Below are 22399 nucleotides of genomic sequence, written 5' to 3'. Positions count from 1 at the left end.
TGAATCTTAAAAGATAAACCAGCAAGATGCAATTAATTTATATATTCTCAAGACAAGACAGCTAGTGATTTATAAAGTAGAACGTTTTTCAAGAATTTACTGAAAATCTATGGCTACTGGAAACTAATAATTGAAACCAAACGCATGACTCAGGCTAGAATAAAATCTAAGAAGTTCGAAATTTTTTGGACAGACATTTTATCATAATTAAGAACATACCCAAAAGGTACAATTAACTCCAGATAGATAAATGAACTCGTAATCGAGCTCTTCTTGAAAACTATTCCAGTTGCATTCGAATATCCAAAAAGAATAGAGAAACCGGGGTCGTTCTCTTCGGTGGGAGTAATAGGGGGGTCGATCCCCTCGCCAAGCGTCGCCGTCAAAGAACGGGGCGGGTCCCCCCGGCACGGGCGTCGCGGCGATGAAGCTCCGCCCCCGATTAGTCGCAAGGGCGACTGATGCCACCCGCGAGTCCTGGGGTTGGGGAGCGCGAGACCTCACAAGAAGAAAACGGAAGAGCATGGAATCAATAAGAGGCACACAGAAATAATAGCAGCTGCAGTGCCTGCTATCAGTTTTCGCTCTCGCGACTTTTTTTTACTCTAAAAATTTTCTGGGCACGCTCTTAGTTTGCTGCACTATTTTTTGAAATGCATTCTCATTCCACCTGAAAAATGTGAGTTTGTGTGTATTACTGACTTCAAGATTGAGAATTCTATTTTGTTCATAATTTTTTTTTCGACCAGACATTTTAAATTCTACTTTAGTTAGCTGATCGTCAGTTTAAAAGTCAGTCATACGTCTATCGAAGTTTTAGGTTTACATGCTCTCTTATGATTCTAATATTTCTGTAGCTGGATTTGCTCTCATTCTTCCCATCTACAGCCTTCAGAAGTTCGTCTACTCGGCTGAGCAAAAGCCTAGTTTTCTCAAAGGCGAAAAAATGTGTCCGAACATGAATAATTCCACTTGATGCATCTATCCATTTCTTGAGCGCCTTGGATATCCCTAGAAACATTTCTCACATGTCCTGAGGACGTTTGGAAAAAAGTTAACTGGTAGGTAACAATAATAGTGGTGGTCCAAATATAGTGGAGGTCTGTTTAATCCAGGTGGTCTTAGAAACACCGGAGGCCAAAAAACCCTGGTGGTCCAGAAAGCAGGGTGTCCGAAATAGCAAAACTTTAAAAGTTTATTATTCCACGATCTCCCCCTCTTTTCGCTAATTAATTGCAGTGATTCCCTTTCCCACTCTTTCCGATTTTTGTAATTCACCATATTCTGATTCACAAAGTTTTATAAATTGATAGTTTGTGCACATTTATTTCGAGAAAAAGTTTTAAAATGTGACATAAAAAGTGTAGAGAGAGAAAACTTGGTTTCGAATCTACTAGCCGTGTAGGTACCTCCGAGCACACAGCACTGATGTTTCTGACTCGCCTATTTGAGAATATGTGTAGAGTTGTTGGCGATCCTGAAAATGTTGCGATAGAGCTTATGCACACACTTTGGACATTCTCTGTACTATCGAGTGATCACACTTTCACCCGAAGTCTAGACTGTCGCGAAATATTCTGCGCACCGGCGATGGAGAATGAAAAAAAAGGAAAAAAAAAGCTGGAGTATCGAACGAACATTCCGCAGTGTTTATCTTCCAAGTGGGATATATAATGGATTTTTGAGAAACCTAGACACCGATCAGACCGCACATCTTTTAAATAGTGGAGGTCTCTCTCTCGCTCCCTCTTTCGGTTTTAGCGGCGATGGTGGTGGGTTTGAGAGTAGGAAATTGGAAAAGAAATCGTGGCAGACGATGATGGTTTTGTTGCGTAAGTGGAGCCTATTTGTGTCTTGCGATCGTAAGAAGTGCTCACGGTTTCATCATTGGCTATCGTTTTACATTTTGGTCATTGGCTCAAGTCTGAACAGGGGTGGGAATCTTCCAAAAAATCAAGCAGTACGGTGCGTGCAAAAGAGGAGGTTCAGAAAGGAATAACGTTTTAATAACGTTAAATTAAGTTATTATACTTATTGTTTCAACTGTATGGCGCATTTTTTGCGGTAGTTGAATTATTGAATCTAGAACTCTTTTACGACTAAGAGTTCGCTGGTATTCAAATTATAAGTTGAAATCGGGTTTTACACCAGATCTCTGCTGAATTTCTGTTTGATCTAAATTTTAATTTCTCTCCCGAGAATTCTTCTAATGAATCTTTAAAAAATCGGTCATAAATCGAATCTGGTGTGGCCACGCCGAATTCAAAAAAGCCCTCTTTTATCTTCTCCCGACCTCCTCTTCCCCCCTCTTCTTCTTCCTCAGAGGCCACCCATTAGAAAATTGGGGCGGCCCAAAAAAAAAACGGCTGTTGTGTTCTTTTTTTGTCCCTTGTATTTTCTGGGTTTCTTGATTTAATGTGCTATTTCTGCGCATTCCCTGGTCGGATATTCAGAGTGTTGCAAAAAAGTGCTTGGTTGGCTGTTGGCTGCGCCACACAAAATGAATAGCTTTTCGCAACAATGAGATAGGGAAGAAGACGAAGAAGAGGTTCGAAAAAACGGAGGCGGAGTTGAAAAAAAAAGACTGAGCGAACAATGGAAAGAGAAATGACAGAGTGAAGAAAGGTTAGGGAGCTGAAGATAATTGAATTTCACAATTAGAAAAGAGTGTGGTTAATTAGTAGGAATGCAAACGATAACCTTTCTTAACAGTGACTATAACTTAATAAGAACCATGGGTATCGGTAGGCATAGGGTGATCTAATCATACTGGAAAGTTAGATGATCAGATATTCCAATATTAGAACACACATAGTAAGTTGTTTCCTACATTCAGGTCGATCTCGAATTTTCAGATTTCACATCGTTGAAGACTGCTCGTGCTACTTCAGTCTCTCCACCTGTCTTCAGGTTCAATTTCGTATTTTCTTTTTTCTAATAACACTTTCATTTTATGCCTATTCTATTGTCCACCCTCTTCTCAATTCCTCCATCTCCGTGACACCATTCTAGGCAGCGAAGCGCAAAAGTGCAAGTTTCGTTTTTTTTTGTCAGTTTTTTATCCTCATTTTTGTATCTGAATCTCCACAGATTACACTGTCTCCACAGGCCTCCGTGCTTCACGATGTGTGTGTTCCTCGCGTCTCTTTTGTTGGGAGAGAAGTGCGCTTTCGAGGCGCGCGCGATCGGCGCCAAATTAAATATGCCAGTAAACTGGAGATTGATAATAGCAGGATGAGAGACGCAGAAGTTCTCACCAGACGTTTTTCGCAACATATATATTCGAGAGCGTTTTATGTGAGGTAGGGAAAAGAAGAGGAACACTGTTTACTCTCGTTGGTTTTAGGAACGGAAATGGGTGGAATTTTGAGAGGGGTGATTTCTTGAACTGCCAAAAAAAATGTTAAAAGAAATGGGTCCTCACAGTGGGGCTGATAACAATTCTCTGGATATTTCAATAATGTGACTAATCTAGTGAATGGGTTGAAATCATCAGTCTTTAAAGTTTGGAGGTTTTAAAATCTACTAGAAAGGCATAACAAGTTTGAAAAAAAAGTCGTGTCAAATTTCATCTGGACAAAGTGTAAAGCAAGGTGGTTTTACGGGAGTCCTGAAAAACTTATAGATATGAGAACGGGAGGTGTCTTTAAAATTAAGGAGTTTGAAATCTTGAGAAGTAGATAGAAATTAACCCTCATACTTAACATAACCAAAAAATGTATGATCTTTGTTACTGGTTCCAGCAATGTAGATAATAACTTTTCATGTCCCCATCTTTTCACTTGAGGCCCTTTTTCATCGTGTGCATCTCTGTCTCGGTGTCTTATGGCCAATCCCATTTACTCAACTTTTTTTTGCTGTTCCATACACTCTCTTGCTCCGAAAGCATTCAAAAAAGTCACACTAGAAAAGGAGGCAGAAGGTCTGGGAAAGGGAGAAAAAAGTGTGGAAAAGTAATTTAATCTACACAACTTGAAAAAAAAATTGATGATAGGCAACATAGTCCGTCGGGTGTCATGAAGAGATAGCAGGATCCAGGAGCCAAGTGTCAAAAGATTGGGAATAGCACAAAGTTCGAATGTTGAAAATTGGAGCAATATTGAGGGATATCTGTTGGTTGAGAAAAATGTTATTCTTTTGAGACCTGAAGTCCCGTTTTTCGCCTCAATCTGAAACCATCAGAAACAAAAGTTCCATTGTTTTTTTTAGATTTCACATTAAAATACAGTACTCTTTATTCCAAAGAAGTTTCAGCGCAGCAGCATACAGTTCTTACAATGAAAATTTTGTTCAAATGATTATGGTCGAAAATTGAACCTGAAGAGCTAGCTCCAATCGCTATATTTCCATTCATTCCGATACGATTAATCGTAAAATCCACAAACTTCTATGAAAAAATTCTTGTCGTGCAACTTCGTTCCTTATCCCACTACAGAACGCATGGTATTATCGTTTTCCGAAAAAAATGAAGATTGAGACGCAGGCAAATATTCAAGCAATATGTCTGCGTCTCCATCACATGCGTGTTATTTCGTGTCGCCGCTTCTAGATACATACCGTATACAGCTCACATAAACTACTCTCTAACCATCATTTTTTCAGACAACAATAATATAATTACAAACTGTGTGCGTTTTCCGTTGATAAGAGTAGAATCTGAAATTGAAAAATTTTGTTATGAAAATATGTCAGGGGTCAGTAAGAGTATTGTTGCATTTTTAAGGGAATTTTTGTATAGTTTCCTTGTTTTATGAAACATTATTTTTCTGTAATTTTTCCATACAAACATGGATTCAAACGTTCCACGACCAGTCAAACCGCCTAGCGTAAAGCCGTCTCAATTTTCCTTCTACTTTTTTTCATCGTAGCAAAGAGTTCCTTCTCCTCGCAGTTTTAAGTGATTGGACCCCAGATACCCCATTACTTCGGGATCGTTTTATAACTTTTTTCATTTTTCTGAAGCAGCCGCCGAGTTGCCAATTTTCTTCACCCGCTTCATCCAGAAGAGAACAGAAAAAAGTTTTGTTGCGTGTGTGCACTTTGTAAAGTGACATCCTTCCTCAGTCGACATTTCTCTGATCTCTCTTTTCTTCCTCTAACATTTCTTTCGTTTCAAATAAAAAAACCTCCGCGTATATTTGGAACCCCTCTTCTCCGCCTATAAAAAGTGCGCTTCTCCTCTTCTTCTCTTTTCTCACTTCAGAAGGAATAACCAGTTGCATTCGTTGTTTCAAAAAGTGTTTTCTGCGATTAGAGAGTGTGTAAAATGAAGAGACACAGAAACTGGGACCACACTCTGGAAAAGAGCAATGGGTGGAGAAAGAAGAACATGTGTGTGTTTGTGTTGTATTGGAGAGGAGAAAATGAAAAAAAAAACATTGAAAGGGGATCGGAAATAAATGAATGTGAAAAGAGATGGACATAAATGGATGGGGACCACTTATGGTGTTCTACAGTGATTTCAGTTTTGAAAACCAAAGGACTAAAGTACGCCGAAATTTCACATCTGCGTGTTGATTGAAGTCGTACGAGTCGCTACGTAGCAGAGTACATCAACAATGTTTCCAGTCGTATATCGTACGTTTTCTATTCTCAGAATGCATTTGGAGCAGTAACATTCTCTGCCTTCTGACTTTGGAGACGTTTAGAATCAACACTATATGTATATGTATTTCTTATCAGACGCAAATTCATACGACTATACGATCAGAAAAGAATTCAAATAAAAAATTGAGTGTTTCCAGAGATAGGAACTCCGCTCAGTATTCCAGTACAGAAGAAATACTATGGACAAGAAAATTCTAAACCGAGGTTTTCATGTTTCCAAAAACGAAAAATGACACTTCTTTAGAATGCAAGGCAGTAAAAGTCATAGTTGCAACGGGCCGGGCCGGGCTGGAAGAGGAATTTTCTCGGCCCGCCTCTCACAGTGGAAAAATTTTCAATGAAAAATTGGGTCATTTTTTTAAATTAAATAAGAAAACATTTAACATTTTTGAACAAAATTAACAGAGTGGCACGTAATCAAAAATAGGTAGTTTTTGCTCAAATTTTTGAAAAAATTTCAAAAATTTCGAAAGAAATTCAAAAAAATCAGCGTCTGCACAGAAGTCTGGCCGGCCCGTGATTTGGCAACTATGGTAAAAGTACCGTACCTCTTTCCGGGTTCCTGTTTTCGTTTCATATCACTTTCCCTTCTTGTTTTCTTCATGGCTTTCACACAAATCCAAACAGAACGGGTATTCTTTAGTTTTGCCGTAAATATGAATTCCTGCGCGGTATTTTCCTCTCTGAAGATAATGGGTGAAATGCAACACACAACCTGAACTAGGACACTTTTTTTGCAGTTCGTTTTCTCTTTTCGGGATTCGCCGATGCCGCCGAGATTCGAAGATATTAGTAGTGGTGATGAGCGTTATGACTTTTTTGCGAGAACTGGAGAGAAAACAGATGATATGGAGAAATAGAACTGTAGATTTTTGTGTGTGGAAAGCTTGTATGTGGTCAAACTAGAAGATGAATAAAGCTGGAGATCGGAGATATGTCATCAAAAAGTTGAGCAACAAGTGACTGTGGAAGATAAAATCCCTGACAAATCGAGCAAGCGTGTAATACATTCAAACTTCTCTTAAGTCTCCTTATTCCGAACGAAATATCTCATAGTCAGAAATATCAAGACAGACACCGTAAAATCTGTAATAGAAGGACTCCCTAGCTTTTAACTTTGAGCCAATTTCGTTCGGTTCTTGTAAAAGATATCAAAAATTTGTTAACTGATGAATTGTTTCTCATAATATCAGAAGTGTTTTGTCAGTTAAAACAATTTCAATATCTTGTATAGGAATTGGGATAATTGAGCCAAAACTGGACAGTGTGGGGTGACCTTCTATTACAGGTTTTTAAATTGAAAATGGTAATGGTCTGATAACTGTTTTTTCATGTTTTATAATTTAAAATTGAGCATTGTTCACCGTTACTAATATTTCATTATAAGAACGTCCATCCAAAATATTATCCGGGCAATTCATTGACATATTTGTAAACATCTCCAAACTAGTGAATACTCGAAATCAAAAATGAGTTTTTCGAAATTTCTCGAAAAATGCGCTATACGGAATTTAGAAGTGTGGCTGCTGACATTTATTCCTTGTTTTTGGTGATTTGGAAATGATGACCTAATTTTTGCAAGTTGGATTTTCTAGACCGCCTCGAAATGACCTAGAATTAATATTAGCCTGGTGTGTTTTCTAAGTCATTTGTGTTGGCCTAGAAAATTTAACTTGCAAAGGTTAGGCCACCCCTTTAAAATCACCTAAAAAATAGACCAGAGGCATGACACGCCATTTCCAGGTCATTTCAAGATGGTGGCCTAGGCCTAGAAAACCCAACTGGAAAAAGTTTGACTCCCCATTTTTCGAGAAAATCTTTGTTAAATTTCCCGACATTTTTTGATTTCTCGAAGAATTTCTTGATATTTGTAAAAGGATTTTTCGAGAAATGTCTCGAGGAATTTTCCGCAAACGTTTTGAAAAAGTTCTCGAAGACATTCCGAAAGAAAAACTAGGTAACTTGTAAGTTATAACTCTAGGTTTTGTTTCATGTACCCTTTCCCCATGCTCTTATCCCCCTTTTTCTCTAAACAAGCGAGTGGATCCATCCTGATTACTGAACGGACATCAGATTTGCGCATATCGCTCTCTTCCTCTTTTACCTCATTTTCTTGGTCCAGATATCAATCAGAAATGACCTTCCGGCTCATCAAATCCCCCTTTCTGATTGTCTCGCAACCATCTGTAGAACACACACTATTTCTCAGCGGATGACCTTATATGACCGAAAACGGAGGAGTGGAGAGGGACTGTCCAAGAATCACTGATTAGTACTGTTATTATTATTATTTATATTATTATTTCTTTTCACTATATATTCTTTTCGTAGATTTTATTCCAATCCGGATTTCCATCATTCTCTATTGAGATGATAATTCTCCTTCTATTTTTCAGTTGGATATTTGTGCACCCCTCAGTTGGGGATATTATTGGTAAAAGTTTGAAAATTCATAAACCTGAGATTTTTCATAATTCGTTATAATCTCATGTTCGTTCTAGCATGATAGTGAGGAAACCACTTTCATCATACATAGAACCAGAAAAAAAAAGATTTTTGAAGATGTTTATTAAACTCAAACTTTTCAGGAGAACCAAGAATCAGATGTGCCCCTACAGGAATCACGGTTCTACTTGAAGCCGACAGCCCGTTCAAAGGTGCATTGTTTTTGAAAGGATCTGCTGATAAAAAATCTTGTAAAGCCGATTTCTCAACACAGCCAAGTCAAAACATCAGTTTTGAATTTGGTTTTGATGACTGTCCGAGCAGGAGAAAAAGACAGGTTTGTGAAAGTTTAAAGATTGATGGAAAGAATCATGGAACACTATACTTTAAAATTTCTAGATTGCGGCTCCCCGTGGAATGACTATGTCTTCTGTGCTCGTTGTTTCGTATCATGGATCCATAATCACTCATCGTGACGTGGCATATCAAATTGATTGCTTCTACCGAGAAGAAAATAGTAAAGTGGAGACGATGTTGGCTGTGAACGCACCACAACCGAGGAGTTTAAGTGATGCTCCTAAATTACCTACATGTGATTACCGTGTGGAAGTCACTGGTGGGAAAGCTGTGGCAGGAGGTGAGTGGTTTTAAAGCTATTAAATAAAGTGTTCAAAAATTGGATTTAGAAACCTTCCAACCTCAATTCAAGTAAATTAATTTCCTATAACAATTTTCCAGGAGTCGTCACTTCTTCTCTGTCCGAATCCGCGCAAGTTGCAAATGTTGGCGATTCTGTCATTCATATTTGGACATGTTCTGGTGATACTCCAAGTGATATCTATTGCATCCAAGTAAGATTTCAAAAAAATCTCAAAAACACAATTTCATATTTTAGGTGTATAGCTGCACAGCTGAGGATGGTGGTGCTGATAATGTGCAAGTAGTTGATGAGAATGGATGTACTACGGATGGAGAGCTCCTCTCCCCGATTAAGTACAAGGAAGGATCAATGAGAGCAGCTGCAAGCTCGCATGCTTTCAAATTTGTGGACAATCACATAGTTTACTTCAAATGTAATATTAGAATCACTATGAAGAGTCCTACGGGAGAATGTCCGGTAAGTTTTTTTTTTATTTGTTGGTAAAGAAACAAAAACATTCATCTACATTCAGGTCAATAATTGCTCCCCAGAAGGATCAACAGGCACACTTTCTCGTAAAACTCGCTCTCCAAACATCTCTGAATACCCGTTCATCATATTCCCGAAAATTTTCAAATTCAACACTCCGCGATTGGAACTGCCTGAATACAGTATCTTAGTAACTTCTGGAGAGATTATTGTGGAAGAGGAACATGCTAAAAATCATATTTTGTCAACTTATAGACCGAACAAGGAACTTTTCTATTCTCATGAGAAATCTAGATATTTCAACAAAGCAAACCGATTCTTGAGTTTTTTAAATCTCTTCACTGTACTCTTGCTTTTGCTGTAACTTTCTATTCTTTCCCCACCTCAATCCGTCTCATCGGGTAACGTCAGCTTTTCCCCTTTTTTCTGTCTTTCACTCTGTATTTTTACTTTAATTTTTAAATGAAAAAGAAAAAAATTGTTTAAAAACTTTATTCTCATTCACAATAAGTTTTTCAAAACCTTTCTCTGCTTTCTACAGGAAATCAAAGCTTTAGCATGTTTATCAATTGATTGGTTTCCCAGTTTTTGATTCATCAAGCGAAGACATTTGAGTGCTTTGTCACGTACCAGCCAGTGTGGGGAGGAAGTGAACATCTATAAATATGAAAACATTAGGGCACATAAACTATCAAAAAAAGACGTACTCCAATCACTAAAGTAATCAAGGAATGAAGAGATTGCTCAAATTCCAAGTTATCAGATTTCTCGGAAAGTGCTTTTTCAAGTGATGCGAGAAGCTCCGATGGATCTTGATTAGTCAGAGTTGATGGCTGAAAAAGTAACAAATAGTCTGGGAAAGTACAAGGGAAACTCGCAGAAACGTCTTCATGTTTATTTTTCTTAGCGTTGTCATGGTATTCCACAGATTCATTCAACTTTTTATATTCTCCAGATTTTGATCGAAACAATTGAGACATCATTTCAGTCTGAACCTCTTCTGGTGTTTTCATTCTCGACATATTTTTAACAATAACCTTTTTTCAAAAATTGATCTTCTCCGTGACCGTAATGCAGACAGCTTACAAACATGGTGACTGAAAAGAACACGTACCCTAATCTAGTTTACCCAATTGTCATCATTTTGCTCGGATAGAAAGTTTTAGCTAGCACTACATGCCTGACTGATACCAGTGATATCGTTGGTATTGCTGGAATCATGTTCCTTTGGTTAATTTCAGCCACAGCATTCGGTAAGTTCAAGTTGATTGTGAGTAAAGTTCTCGACTAAAATGTTTCGATTCAGCTCTCACTCTCCTGTGTGGTAAGAAGAATAAGAAGATCGCTCGTCAGAAGGATGTTCAAAGTGGATTTGGTATCACTACCACAGGAGGCGGCGGAGGTGCGACTGTCATGGAAACATGCGCCGGTGGAAATGGGCCATCATAAATGGAAAAGCCAGCGGAGGCTCTAATCAAGAATGAAAAAGAAAAGATTTAAAAAATACATTTCAATTTGTTTTCAGCCGGCGGACAAGAACAACAAAAAGGCTCAGCACAGGTAAAATGCGAACGGGTCCGTTACGGACGCTTCGCGTTCGCGCGCGGTTGAAATAGGAACCGCATACGGATACGGAGCTCGCGAACGGACAGAATACGGATCAATCCGAATAATGTACTGCTATTTACTAAAAACGGTTCGCGCACGGTCCTTATGCGGTTCCTATTTCAACCGCGCGCAAACGCGGAGCGTCCGTAACGGATTGTCCGCGAATCACCTGTGAGGATGGAGATGAGAAAAACAAGGAAAAGAAGAAGGACAGAAGTAAGGAACATTCGGTAAAAGGGGAGAAGAAAGAGAAGACGAAGGAAGAGGAGGTTAAGAAGGAAAAATCGGAAGACAAGGTGGACACTTAGCAAGCTATTCTTGTGCTTAATAATTTCTCGTTCTGTAACATATCTGGTAATAAAATATGTTCTTTTAAATAAAAAACTATTCAAAACTTCTGGAAATTGAATTAAAAAGTTATTTCCACAAGAGGCAATCAGTCAAAATATTTATACACATTCATCACAAAATGTACATGATAAATAGGTTACTATGTTCTTCCACTACTCCATCCACTTCTCCTTCTTCGTTTTTTGGCGATTCCTCCGATTTCCTTGGCCCATTTGAAGATTTTACGCTCACGCATCAGCGCCTTATGTTTATTCTGAAGAGGAGAAGAAAGTGATTCAGCGGATCCTGTAGAGAAATGTTCATGATATGGAAGCAGTGGAATGGGAACGCTGCAAAATTGTTATTTTTTCAACTTTTTTTTCCATGCCGATTTTTTCTATAACCTAGAGTTTTTATAAGCTAGAGAGTGTCATGCTTATAGTAGAGACGCTTGAGATTTTAATGCTTACCCATTATCGTCTATAAACGCATGATGTTGCCTTGTTTTAATTGGTTGTCCTCGGAAGGAACCAATGAAATGTGCCTAAAATTTGTTAAATTCGCTTTGCTTTCGAAAATTTTCAACTGATGAAGTGTTTGTGATATTATGATAAACAATTTTTCAGTTGACTACTTTTTATACTTTTGATAGGAACCGAGATAAATCGACTCAAATTTAAAAATTAAGATGCCCTTCTATTAAAGGTTTTACGGTATATAACTTACCGATCTCATTCCAACATCTGCATCCGAAGTTCTAAAATCGGGTATACTAGTTCGCACATCTTTTCCATGTACTCTATCAAGTAGACTGAATGTTGAGATTACTGTAATTCAGCCTTTTTGAAAGTGAGATAGTTTATCTTATATATATTTATTTTTTAAAACTCACTTGGCAGATTTAAAAATAAAACGAATATCCTCTGCACGGTTGTTGTAGATAAGAACATTTTTTCTGCAAAACTTGAGAAATGAGATTCTAACTGGTTCTTCTGCTAATTAGTAGAACGAAATGTGACAAAAATGGAAATCAGAATCATAGAGAAAAAAACAGAACCCAATCATTTGATTTTTATCAATTCCCATTCCTATTTATATACCATTACTGACCTCCAGACCCCTTTCTAGAAAAGACTAGATTGATGAAGAGACGTTAGACAGATAGAAGATTCATAGAAGTTTGATAAAAAGGCACGCGGTCTTTTAATAGTCGATTCGTGCAGAATCGGATAGCCGAGATGAAGAAAAAAAGTGAGGAGAAATTTTTTAGATAGAAGATGATACTGTTTTTATGGGGTTTGATTTTTGAAATGTGTTGAAATGCTGTAAAAATTGGTTAAAATTTTGTGGTCTTTAATAGAGTTTTGAAAAGGGGCATCTAAAACCAGCGTTAAAGACAAAAAGCCTTAAACCGAATATGGGGAGAATCCTTGATTTGGAAGTTTTACATGTTAGTTTTAAGAGTCGTATTTTTTTTTATTCGAACTGATAGAAATTCCAAAACACTCCCAACTACATCTGAAAGTTAAAATGACTGTAAATCCGGTCAAACTTCCTTTGATGTTTGATTTTCAAGCGATATTTTCAAAAAATCAAAATGTTCATTGTGAGAAAACAAAATAGGTGATGTGTCCTATATATTATGATTCAATTCGTTTTCTCATCTTCACACGGTCAACGTTCAAAAGATGAAAAGATAACGTGGGTGTTGAGTTAGTGTAACAAAATGGTACAAAGGTTTTGATCACACTTTTTTAGGTCTTATTATCAGGTGATAAGAGGTCCAAAATGGATACAGCGAAATGAAAAAGTTGTGAGAAATATACAGTGGAGTGATTGTTGGAGTAAATTTTGAACATTTTCAGGAGTTTGGAGCTCAACTGTCAAGTTTCGGATCACTTTGAAAATTTTTGGAGGTTATAAAACAGACCTAGATAGAAAACTTTGCATTTGCATTCAGAGACTTTCCTAGTTTTCTGTGAATGCTAAGTTTTTGATCTAGGTTTTTTTTACACCCTCCAAAGTTTTCAAAGTGATCGGAGACTTGACATCCGAGCTCCAGAATCCTGCAAATGGCCGAAAATCAACTGAAAAATATGTTTTTTTATACATCCTATTGACCAGTACTGAAATGATCTTTTATAAAAGTTACGTTAGGGTCAAATTCAACAAAATGGCACCTGATAATCTCGGGGAAATGTGTAGATTTAGAAGGTCCTGCCCAGAAACCGATACGGCATGAAGCAGTAATTGTTTCTGTGAATTTGACGAGTTTTCTGAACCGTTTTCTAGAGTTTTCGGTAAAAGCATGGTCGCCAGCATCTCACAAAATCTAAACTGAATTGTAATGAAGATATTTATCGTTTCAAAGAGTGTCCAAAGGAGTGTCCAAAGACATCTAAAAATACTTTTTCTGCAATCCCTTTGTTTCCTGTTTTAAATTTCAAATAGTAATGTATATTGAGTGTGAAATGAAATTTCTCTCAACTGCTAAGTGTTTTGTTTCCGACAAGTGGGAGGTCGGAAAACAAATAAAAATGACCATCATCATGAAATCTCTCAAATAATTTCCATCAGAAAACGTTTTTGATCTTTCTGAAAATATAGTATTTCAGGTTTACTATACTTATATGATATTTTTAATTGTGCTAGCCCTACTTCTCTCTTTGCTATTTCATAGAATTCTTGAAGGATTTTTTTCAGATGCAGATATATTCACAATCTTCTAATATGTTATTTTTAATATCAGCTTTAGTTCTGGAAATTCATTTCAATTATGCAACAGCTTTGCCACCAAGGCGAGTGAATCTGTATAAATGGTTGGCGCATAATAGCTATATTTGTGAGTTACACTCTTATTTTTCTCTTATCAAGGAACATTGCTTTGGAGCGCTAAAGAAATTTTAAAATGTTTTTATCTTTTTCAGGTGATCCCACACTGCTTAACAAACGATCCTATCGATTCCTAGTACCCAGAGAATCTCTGAGATCCCGATGTTCCTGTGGTGACCCATTGCTAACAAAGTCTGCATGTGGGAAGAGATTTGGAACAAGAAACAAGACACAATGCTTTCGAAGTATGTTAAGAGAAATTGAATTATAGGTTTAAAATTATTACAGTACCCGAGTCGTGCCTCCAAGAATATAATGTCATTTTTGAAAATGGAGGAAACCGATTACCCAGTAAGGTTTCAAGAGCTTTTCCCAACTTTGTTAAAGTTCTGTAGGACCACTATCTCGTAACCATTCCATGGCTTCCAAGAAACCTATAAGTTTTCCAAATCGGAAACCATCAGTGGCTAAAAGATTACTTGTCAAGTAAGTTTTTAAAACCAAACAGGTTCTGAAAAAGCGATTAAAACATAAACGTTTTTAGGAAACGGCTGCTTCGAGTGCAAAAAATTGTATCCACTATACCGGTGACCACAGTTTTACAAGTTCGGAAATTGAAAAGATTATCTGGATGACTAGTTTTTTAAATTGAATATTATAGTAAACATGACTTTTTCTTCTCTTACCTTTCTATTTTTCACAAAGGTTTCTAATTGAAATGACATTGAACTCAATGTTATTAGGTTCAATGAGAGATGGTTCAATGAGAGAACTAAAATAGATATGAGAACGATATTGAACACGATGATAGCACGACGGCAGCACGTTGTATCTCTGTGATCCAAAGAGAATAACTTCGAGATTTAAAAAAAACTGAAACGAAAAAAAAATACGGAAGTCGATTATTTTCCAAAAAAAAAACGAATTTTAAACAAATTACCGTAAAACCTGTAATATGCGGGCCTTCAAGTTTAAGCTTAATTATCTCGGTTTCTATGCAAAATACCAAAAATATGTCAACTGATAAAATGTTTGTAATTTTATGGTGAACAATCGATCAGTCAACTTCTATATAACCTTGACAGGAACCGAGATAAAGTAACTCAAAGTTGAAAATTAAAGGATACTTCTGTTACAGGTTTCCCGGTAGTTCCGTATCTTGCCATCTAAAAGTTTAAATTTGTCATTTTGATCCCAATTGCCGTAAACGCCACTTACACCGTCAACTTTGATCCCGTCTACCTCATTTTCTATGAAAGATATCAAGAAAAATTCAACTGATGAATTGTTGCTGATATTATAATAAACATTTTGTCAGTTGACTAATTTTTGATATCTTACACAAGATATATGAGCTCAAATTCGACGATTTGGATGGGGTTCTATTAGAAGGTATACGATATCTCAGCTACTGATTAAGACACAAAAAGATGATAAAAACATTTTTTCGATGATCGATACATTAATGTGCAGAATAATATTCGAGACTTGTAATCAATACAAATGATTTTCCTCAAAGCAAGTGACAGAGATGGTATCTTAAGTCCTAGCTTGCAGTTTTGAAACTCACAAATTGTCTCATCACCAATGAAACTAATTTATGCAGTCATGATACCTTTTTTACGCACTCACAAACCCCCATATAACATAAACACAGCCACCAAGAGCGTCGATAAAAAAAAGAAGATACCTGTTTTTTTTTGTATTCTTCTTGCTGTGGTAGAGGTGATGATGATTGTAGTACGAGTTGTATACATACAAACTAATTGATTTTGATATTGTATTTTAGAAGATTTATTAGAAAAAAAGAAGAAGTATTCAGAAGAATGTTGTTGTTGTTGTTTTTGTTGTTAAAAAATGTTGTTTAATTTATTGCGAGGTGTCAAAATTGAAGATCAAAAGAACATACAGTTTACACTTGAACCTAAAATACAATATAAAAGCGCCTGAAAATTATTTAATTTCAATCTGATTTTCTATGTTTTTCTATGATGTAAAGGCTATACAGTATAGCCTATGAAGCACGCAGGCCTATCATTTTTATGGTTTTCACAGACGAACTCTTACCCTTAGTAGCTAGACAGACTGGAAATCTAATGGTCATCAGATCGGTCCCAGTCAATTTTTCTGATAAATCATTCTAGATCAAAAACTTATTTTCTTTATGATAGTCTGATCTACAAAATATGCAAATTATCACACACCTTGTTCTATCGGTTTCCGTGACGTGCTTCATTTTTGACCTCAAATATATACATATGTATTCTCGCCTAATTTCTCATATCATATAAAATTCCCTCACATCTCCAACTTCAAATTTCCATCAACATTTTGTGATTTTTGCTACCAGTTTTTTAGTCACCACCATTCTAACATGCTAAGCCAGTGTTAATCCAAAATTATTCAAAAATAATCGGAAAGAGAAACTCTGTCTGAAATTGTTGAACCTGAACTGAGCCGGGTAATCTAACCGGAAACTAACGGGTGAAACAGAATGGGCTGTTACTTCAACAAAATTGATTGAATTGGTATATTTTTTTGATTTGTCGATGAATTTTAAATACCGTAAAACCTGTATTAGAAGGGCCGGCCCTCCTATTGTTCCAAGATACCTTCGGAGTGCCCTTCTATTAGAGGGGCCCTTCAATTACAGGGGGTCCTTCTATTTTTCCAGCCATTTTTTCAAACATTTCATTAAGAAATTTGACGAATTTTCGCTAAAATTCATGACAACTGCCAATCTAACCAAAATTGAGCAAGTTTTTATTTTAAAAAATTGCGTTTCAAAGAATTTGTATCAAATTGTGGAGTTCCCGGAACTTTTTTCTCTGAAAATGTACGGAAGATTCTTTAATTTCAAGAAACATTTTGTAGGGGGCCCTTCTATTAGATTGGTAAAAAAGTAATGCGCGTTTTGTGCGACCTCTTTCGGATTACAGCCGGTGTAGTTCTCAAGAGAGGCATCGAAAATTTGATCAAGCGTTGGCAATAATTGTTGGATAATGTTGCTGAAAGCTCTTTGACCAATATCCTAGTTTTGCATGAAATTGTAATGAATCAAAAACGCGCATTACTTTTTTTACCAACCTAATATTACTGGGCCCTTCCATTTTTCCAAGCCCCTCGCCGAGGGCCCTTCTATCAGAAATTTATCGAAGAATCGAGAAAAGATAGACCGGAAAATTATTGAGAAAATACACGCTCCTTTAAATCTCCCTTTAAAAGGATCTTGCTACCGTTACTAAGCTCCGCCCACCCTCAAATTTCCGGCCGCAGCGCGCATTGAAATTAGACCAGTGTTCCATTTACAAATTTCTAACTGCATGTGTTTTTTTTCGTCATTGCATTGGTTATCAAATGAAAACACAAAAATTTATTTCAATTTTTGGCTCCATTCGTTCGCCGAAATTACCTTCTGTTTACTAAAAAATTGTTCTCCTTTGCAAAAAAAGACATGTATTAATCTTATGACTGATATTGTGATACTGTCTACGTCAGAAGTTCGAAAGTGTGTAGAATGATCTTTTCAAGGAGATTGCGTACTGATATCAGCTACAAAGAACAAGAAGACATGTGGTTTTACTTTATGCCTCTTTAAAAGTCAGAAGAGTAGTGGGTTCAAGGTGAAACGAACTAGTATTAAAGGAGAGTTTAATTTTCATTGAATGTAAGGAAATAGTATATCATTTGTCCCCATATTCGTAGATTAGTATCAAAGCGGGAAGCAAATTCGAGTCATTTTTGGACTTCCATGTTGAATACTTGCTAACTGATATTCCATCTCTTAAAATGAAACATTAAAAAACTCATTCTATTTTATGCTCACAATGGCTTCTCGTTTTTTTTTCGCTTGCCCCGATTCCACTCATCGATGACACTCATCCTCCTGTTCCTTCGTTGAAAACTGAAAAAAAAGGATAAGAAATTGACAGTATTTGAAAAAATTTAGAGATAATCGTAAGAAAATTAATAGAAAACGTATGAAAAATATGTTTAAAACTTATAACCGTTAAAAAATGCTGCATCATCGCAATCTTCTGTGCTTCTGCTCAGCGTCTGCCCACCCTTTGCCCCTCTGCGCGCCGTTGGACTTTTACCCTACTTCTGCCCAGCCTTGGATCAAAGTCGGCCCGCAGCCCAATTCGCCCAACTTCTGCCCCAAAGTTGCCCACATTTACCGAGTAGACCACCCCATTGACCCTCTGCCTCTTTTATGCACCTTCAAATTTTTGAACTATCTATGTATATAATCGTTTTGAGAAGAATTTAGTAGCCATTTTTAATCATTTCTCTTGGAAAGAGTTAAGAATATTCTCATTGTTAGTGAAAAATATTGTTTAACAAATTCAAAAAAAAATCATGGATTCAATGAACCATTCGTGAAAGGATAATTGTTCCCACCCCATTCAGAGTGTGTTTTTTTTAGTACAAGTGTACTGGGATTGGATAAAAGTTACTAGTTCGAATACGATTTACAAATAATTCGTTTATTTTTTAGTATTTGTGTCTCTAGATATACACTACCGGTCAATAATATATACAAAAATGTGTTTTTCAGTTGATTTTCGGCCATTTCAGGAGTTTGGAGCTCGTCTGTCGAGACACCGATCGGATCACTTTGAAAATTTTGAGAGGTATAAAACAGACCCAAATTGAAAGCTTTGCGTTCACAGAACTTTTTGAAAGTTTCGATTTCTTAAAGATATCCTACCTTGGGTGGTTTTGTACGGAAAACATGAAAAAATGTGTCCTTCAGAAATCCAAAAAAAGGAGTCTTCCAAAATTATATCAATGCCAAATTTTCGGTCCGGGTCTGTTTTGAACCTTTCAAAGTTTTCAAAGTGATCTGACACCTTGACAGCCAAGCTCCAGACTCCTGAAAATGGACAAAAATCAACGGAAAACATTTATGTGAAATTTCGTAGTCTATAACTATCAGAAATCTTACAATTAATGTTTCTGTTATTCATCAATAAGACCCACCCAAATTTCCGTACATTCCATGTTCAAATACTTATCAACCTACAGTTTTTTGTATTATTGTAACAAACACAAACCGATGCATACAAAAAACATTATACGGCATAACAATCATATGTTTCCCCTTTTGTTCTCATGAGAGATAGAGAGTTAGAGATGGACGATTTAAGACCCGCCCACTTTTTTTTTGAAAACCACTTTCTTTATGCAGACATATATTTTTTTATGATCTGGTGAATGGTCTCTCTCTCCCTTTTTGTCTGTTTTGGGTTGTGCAACGTTATCCATATCCGTTTACGGGTGATCTAGTTCTCTCAAGAGGTCGATACAAGATACGACCTAATCGTGCAAGAGTGCACAAACATGAGTTCTTGCGCTTTTATTGGATTGTAGCTCTCTTTCATTGTTTCAGGAGATGAAAGCTTCTCAGGTTCTCTAGCTTTTTGATTAAACCTTACATTTTGAAATTTAACTTTCACCTGAATCTAGTTTCAGCTTAAAAAATGGGAATGTCCACAAACAAGTGTGGGGCTCGTTGGACATCTTGGCTCACCAAAAACATGCTTTTATTAATGACAATGGCTGGTATTGTGATGGGAGTGATAATTGGAGGAGTGTTAAGAAACTTGGAACCGTCTCAAGAAATTGTTAAATATGTTGGGTTCCCCGGAGAGTTATTCATGAATATGTTGAAAGCAATGGTGTTGCCTTTGATTGCTGCTAGTATTGTGTCAGGTAATTTTTATTGAACCTGAGCCAAATACCGTAAGACCTGTAAGAAAAGGGAACCGTTAACTTGTAACATTAAGACAGTTTTCCACGGTTTTTGTTAAAGATATAAAAAGCTGTCAAAAAATAAACTGTTTATCATAGTATCAAAAATATTTTATCAGTTGACAACTTTTATATATCTCTCAAAGGAACCGAGATAATTGAGCATAATGTTGACAGTGTGGGAGCCCATCTATTACAGGTTGGACGGTATAAAGTATACAGCTTTTAGGACTATCCCAATTGGATGGGAAAACGTCAGGGCGTTTGGGGTCTCGTGCTGTTATGTACTACGTCATTACTACTACACATGCGGTTATTCTTGGAATCATAGTGGTCTCCATCATCCACCCAGGAGATCCAACTATAAAACAAAAAATGGGAATTGAAGAAGGGGCAACTGCAAATGAATCTGCTGCTCAAAAGTTTTTGGATTTGTTCAGGTAACTTAGGATATACAGTAACAGTCAATAAGATACACAAAAACGTATTTTTGCCGTTGATTTTTTGTCATTTTCAAGAGTTTGAAGCTTGGCTATCAAGCGTCCGATCACTTTGAAAAATTTCGGAGGTTATAAAACAGCCCTAGATTAAAAACTTTGCATTCACTTTTTTCAAAAAAATAGTTTTTCAGCTATTGACAGATTTCATAAAGAAACATGATGAAAAAAAAGAAGAAAAAAATGAACCTCCATGTTTGTTACGTATGTCCTTAAACTTCGGAACAATAGGACAATTGTGTTTTTTAAATAAATTTAATTTTGCTTTTTCTACCCAATGAGCAGGAAGCATAAAGAATGTAACATAAAGAATGTAGTAAGAAAGGCTCCCCCCCCCCTGTCAACTTTAAGCTCAATTATCTCGGTTCCTTTGAGAGATATAAAAAAGTTGTCAACTGATATAATGCTTTTGATAATATGATAAACAATTTATATATTGACAGATTTTTCATACCTTTAACAGGAACCGAGGAAAAATGTCTCAAAGTTAATAGTTAAGAGGGGGTCTTACGGTATTTTGTCCATTACTGAATATTAACTCGAAACTTTTTTTAGAAATGCGTTCCCGGAAAATATAATGCGAGCCACATTTTCTCAGTACCAAACCCACTATGTCAACGTAACAAATTCTAACGGAATACAAAAAACAGAATTGAAAACTGGATATGTTGATGGGATGAATGTACTGGGTAAGACTAACACATTTTTATGACCCAGAAAATTATCTTCCAGGTATCATTGTGTTTTGTATTGTCATGGGTCTGGTGATTTCGAAAATTGGAGAAGAGGCAAAGCCTTTAGCTAATCTATTCCATGCTTTGGATGTTGTTATCACTCGAATGGTTATGATTATTATGTGGCTAGGACCGATTGGAATTCCATCACTGATTGCTCAAAAAATGTTGGAAGTTTCTGACTTATGGCAAACCGCACGAGTGTTGGGGCTTTTTGTGTTCACTGTTATTTTGGGATTGGGCATTCAGGTGCGCTGTAGCAATTCAAAACGCTAAAAATTTACTAAGTTTCAGGCGTTTATCACCTTGCCCCTGATTTATGTCATTGGAACTCGTCACAATCCATACAAGTTTTTAAGTGGTCTCGGACAAGCCATCATGACTGCATTAGGTACTTCTTCGAGTGCTGCTTCTCTTCCAGTCACTTTCCGATGTCTCAATAAACTGGGAATTGATCCAAGAGTCACTAAGTTTGTACTACCAGTCGGAGCAATGGTGAACATGGTAAACATTCAAATATTTGGACCGAATACATCTCAGCTTTTAGGATGGAACTGCTTTGTATGAAGCGACAGCCTCAATTTTTATTGCTCAAATGAACGGCTTGGATCTGTCGGCTGGTCAAATTATTACAGTATCCATAACTGCCACGTTAGCATCTATTGGTGCGGCATCTATCCCATCGGCGGGTCTCGTTACTATGCTGATTGTTTTGACTGCTTTAGGACTTCCAGCTAACGATATTTCTCTAATTTTGGCTGTAGACTGGGTTTTGTAAGTTTTTTTCGCTATTTTTTTCAGCTTCTTTCGAATTCAGGGATCGACTCCGGACTTCGGTCAACGTTATCGGAGATGCTTTAGGTTGTGGATTTGTGCATCATATTTGTGCGGATCATTTGAATGCTGATGTGGCAGAAGCTGAGAAAGCTCATGCTTTTGTGGAAGCTCATGTGAGTTGTGAATAAATTCGCACATCTCGAAATACTTCATTTTACAGGGTGTCAACTTTGATGAGTTAGAAAAGGAAATCGAACAAGAGAACAACAACCACAAGACCATCCAACATGTATAAATATTGTTTTCCCTTCACTTTTTTATGACAATTTTCCCATTACAGCATTTCCAATTATTTTCTAGATTTTTCTAGAATTAAATCCCGAAAAGTCGGGAGAAGAAATATCCCGGTGACTCCACCGACTTCTCTGTTAAATATAAGCTTTAATATTTGGTTTTTGATTTGTATATCGAATAATAAATGTGTTAAATCTCACAAATACAATTATTGCTTTGTTTTAATTTTATTAATTGATATTTTAGCTGGAAAAAGAGAATTCGGTCGGAAAAAAACAAATTTTGAAACTGGCGCCGACGGTTTTTCACCGATGGGGCACGATTGCACTTCTTCGTGTTGTCGGCATTAAATTGATTTCCCAATCGCTTTTCACCTTTAAAATGGCAAATTT

General features: G+C 36.7%; 5 protein-coding genes across 5 annotated transcripts; 3 read left to right on the top strand and 2 right to left on the bottom strand.

Annotated features, from left to right (window-relative positions):
- Positions 1-3561: 3561 nt before the first annotated feature.
- Positions 3562-10194, bottom strand: CBG01046 (the record flags this gene model as incomplete). The annotated part of the gene is made up of 3 exons (XM_002629756.1): positions 3562-3610; positions 9687-9838; positions 9889-10194. 3 exons carry the CDS (start codon positions 10192-10194, stop codon positions 3562-3564), a joined length of 507 nt encoding a protein of 168 aa, XP_002629802.1.
- On the top strand, positions 7498-9545 carry CBG01047 (the record flags this gene model as incomplete). Its single annotated transcript, XM_002629757.1, has 6 exons — positions 7498-7564; positions 8196-8389; positions 8452-8689; positions 8791-8903; positions 8948-9169; positions 9225-9545. 6 exons carry the CDS (start codon positions 7498-7500, stop codon positions 9543-9545), a joined length of 1155 nt encoding a protein of 384 aa, XP_002629803.1.
- Positions 10195-11279: 1085 nt separating the features above from the next.
- On the bottom strand, positions 11280-12069 carry CBG01048 (the record flags this gene model as incomplete). The annotated part of the gene is made up of 4 exons (XM_002629758.1): positions 11280-11469; positions 11590-11663; positions 11846-11946; positions 12012-12069. The coding sequence occupies 4 exons, from the start codon at positions 12067-12069 to the stop codon at positions 11280-11282; spliced, it is 423 nt and encodes a 140-aa protein (XP_002629804.1).
- Positions 12070-13822: 1753 nt separating this feature from the next.
- On the top strand, positions 13823-14586 carry CBG01049 (the record flags this gene model as incomplete). The annotated part of the gene is made up of 5 exons (XM_002629759.1): positions 13823-13961; positions 14047-14196; positions 14240-14302; positions 14347-14437; positions 14496-14586. The coding sequence occupies 5 exons, from the start codon at positions 13823-13825 to the stop codon at positions 14584-14586; spliced, it is 534 nt and encodes a 177-aa protein (XP_002629805.1).
- Positions 14587-19434: 4848 nt separating this feature from the next.
- Cbr-glt-5 lies at positions 19435-22008 on the top strand (the record flags this gene model as incomplete). The annotated part of the gene is made up of 8 exons (XM_002629760.1): positions 19435-19666; positions 19935-20145; positions 20758-20891; positions 20935-21185; positions 21231-21440; positions 21484-21710; positions 21754-21886; positions 21934-22008. 8 exons carry the CDS (start codon positions 19435-19437, stop codon positions 22006-22008), a joined length of 1473 nt encoding a protein of 490 aa, XP_002629806.1.
- Positions 22009-22399: the final 391 nt, after the last annotated feature.

The sequence above is a fragment of the Caenorhabditis briggsae genome (assembly GCF_000004555.2).
Source record: "Caenorhabditis briggsae complete genome, chrII, whole genome shotgun sequence".
NCBI lineage: Eukaryota > Metazoa > Nematoda > Chromadorea > Rhabditida > Rhabditidae > Caenorhabditis > Caenorhabditis briggsae.
This window is presented reverse-complemented; position numbering and strand designations above follow the sequence as displayed.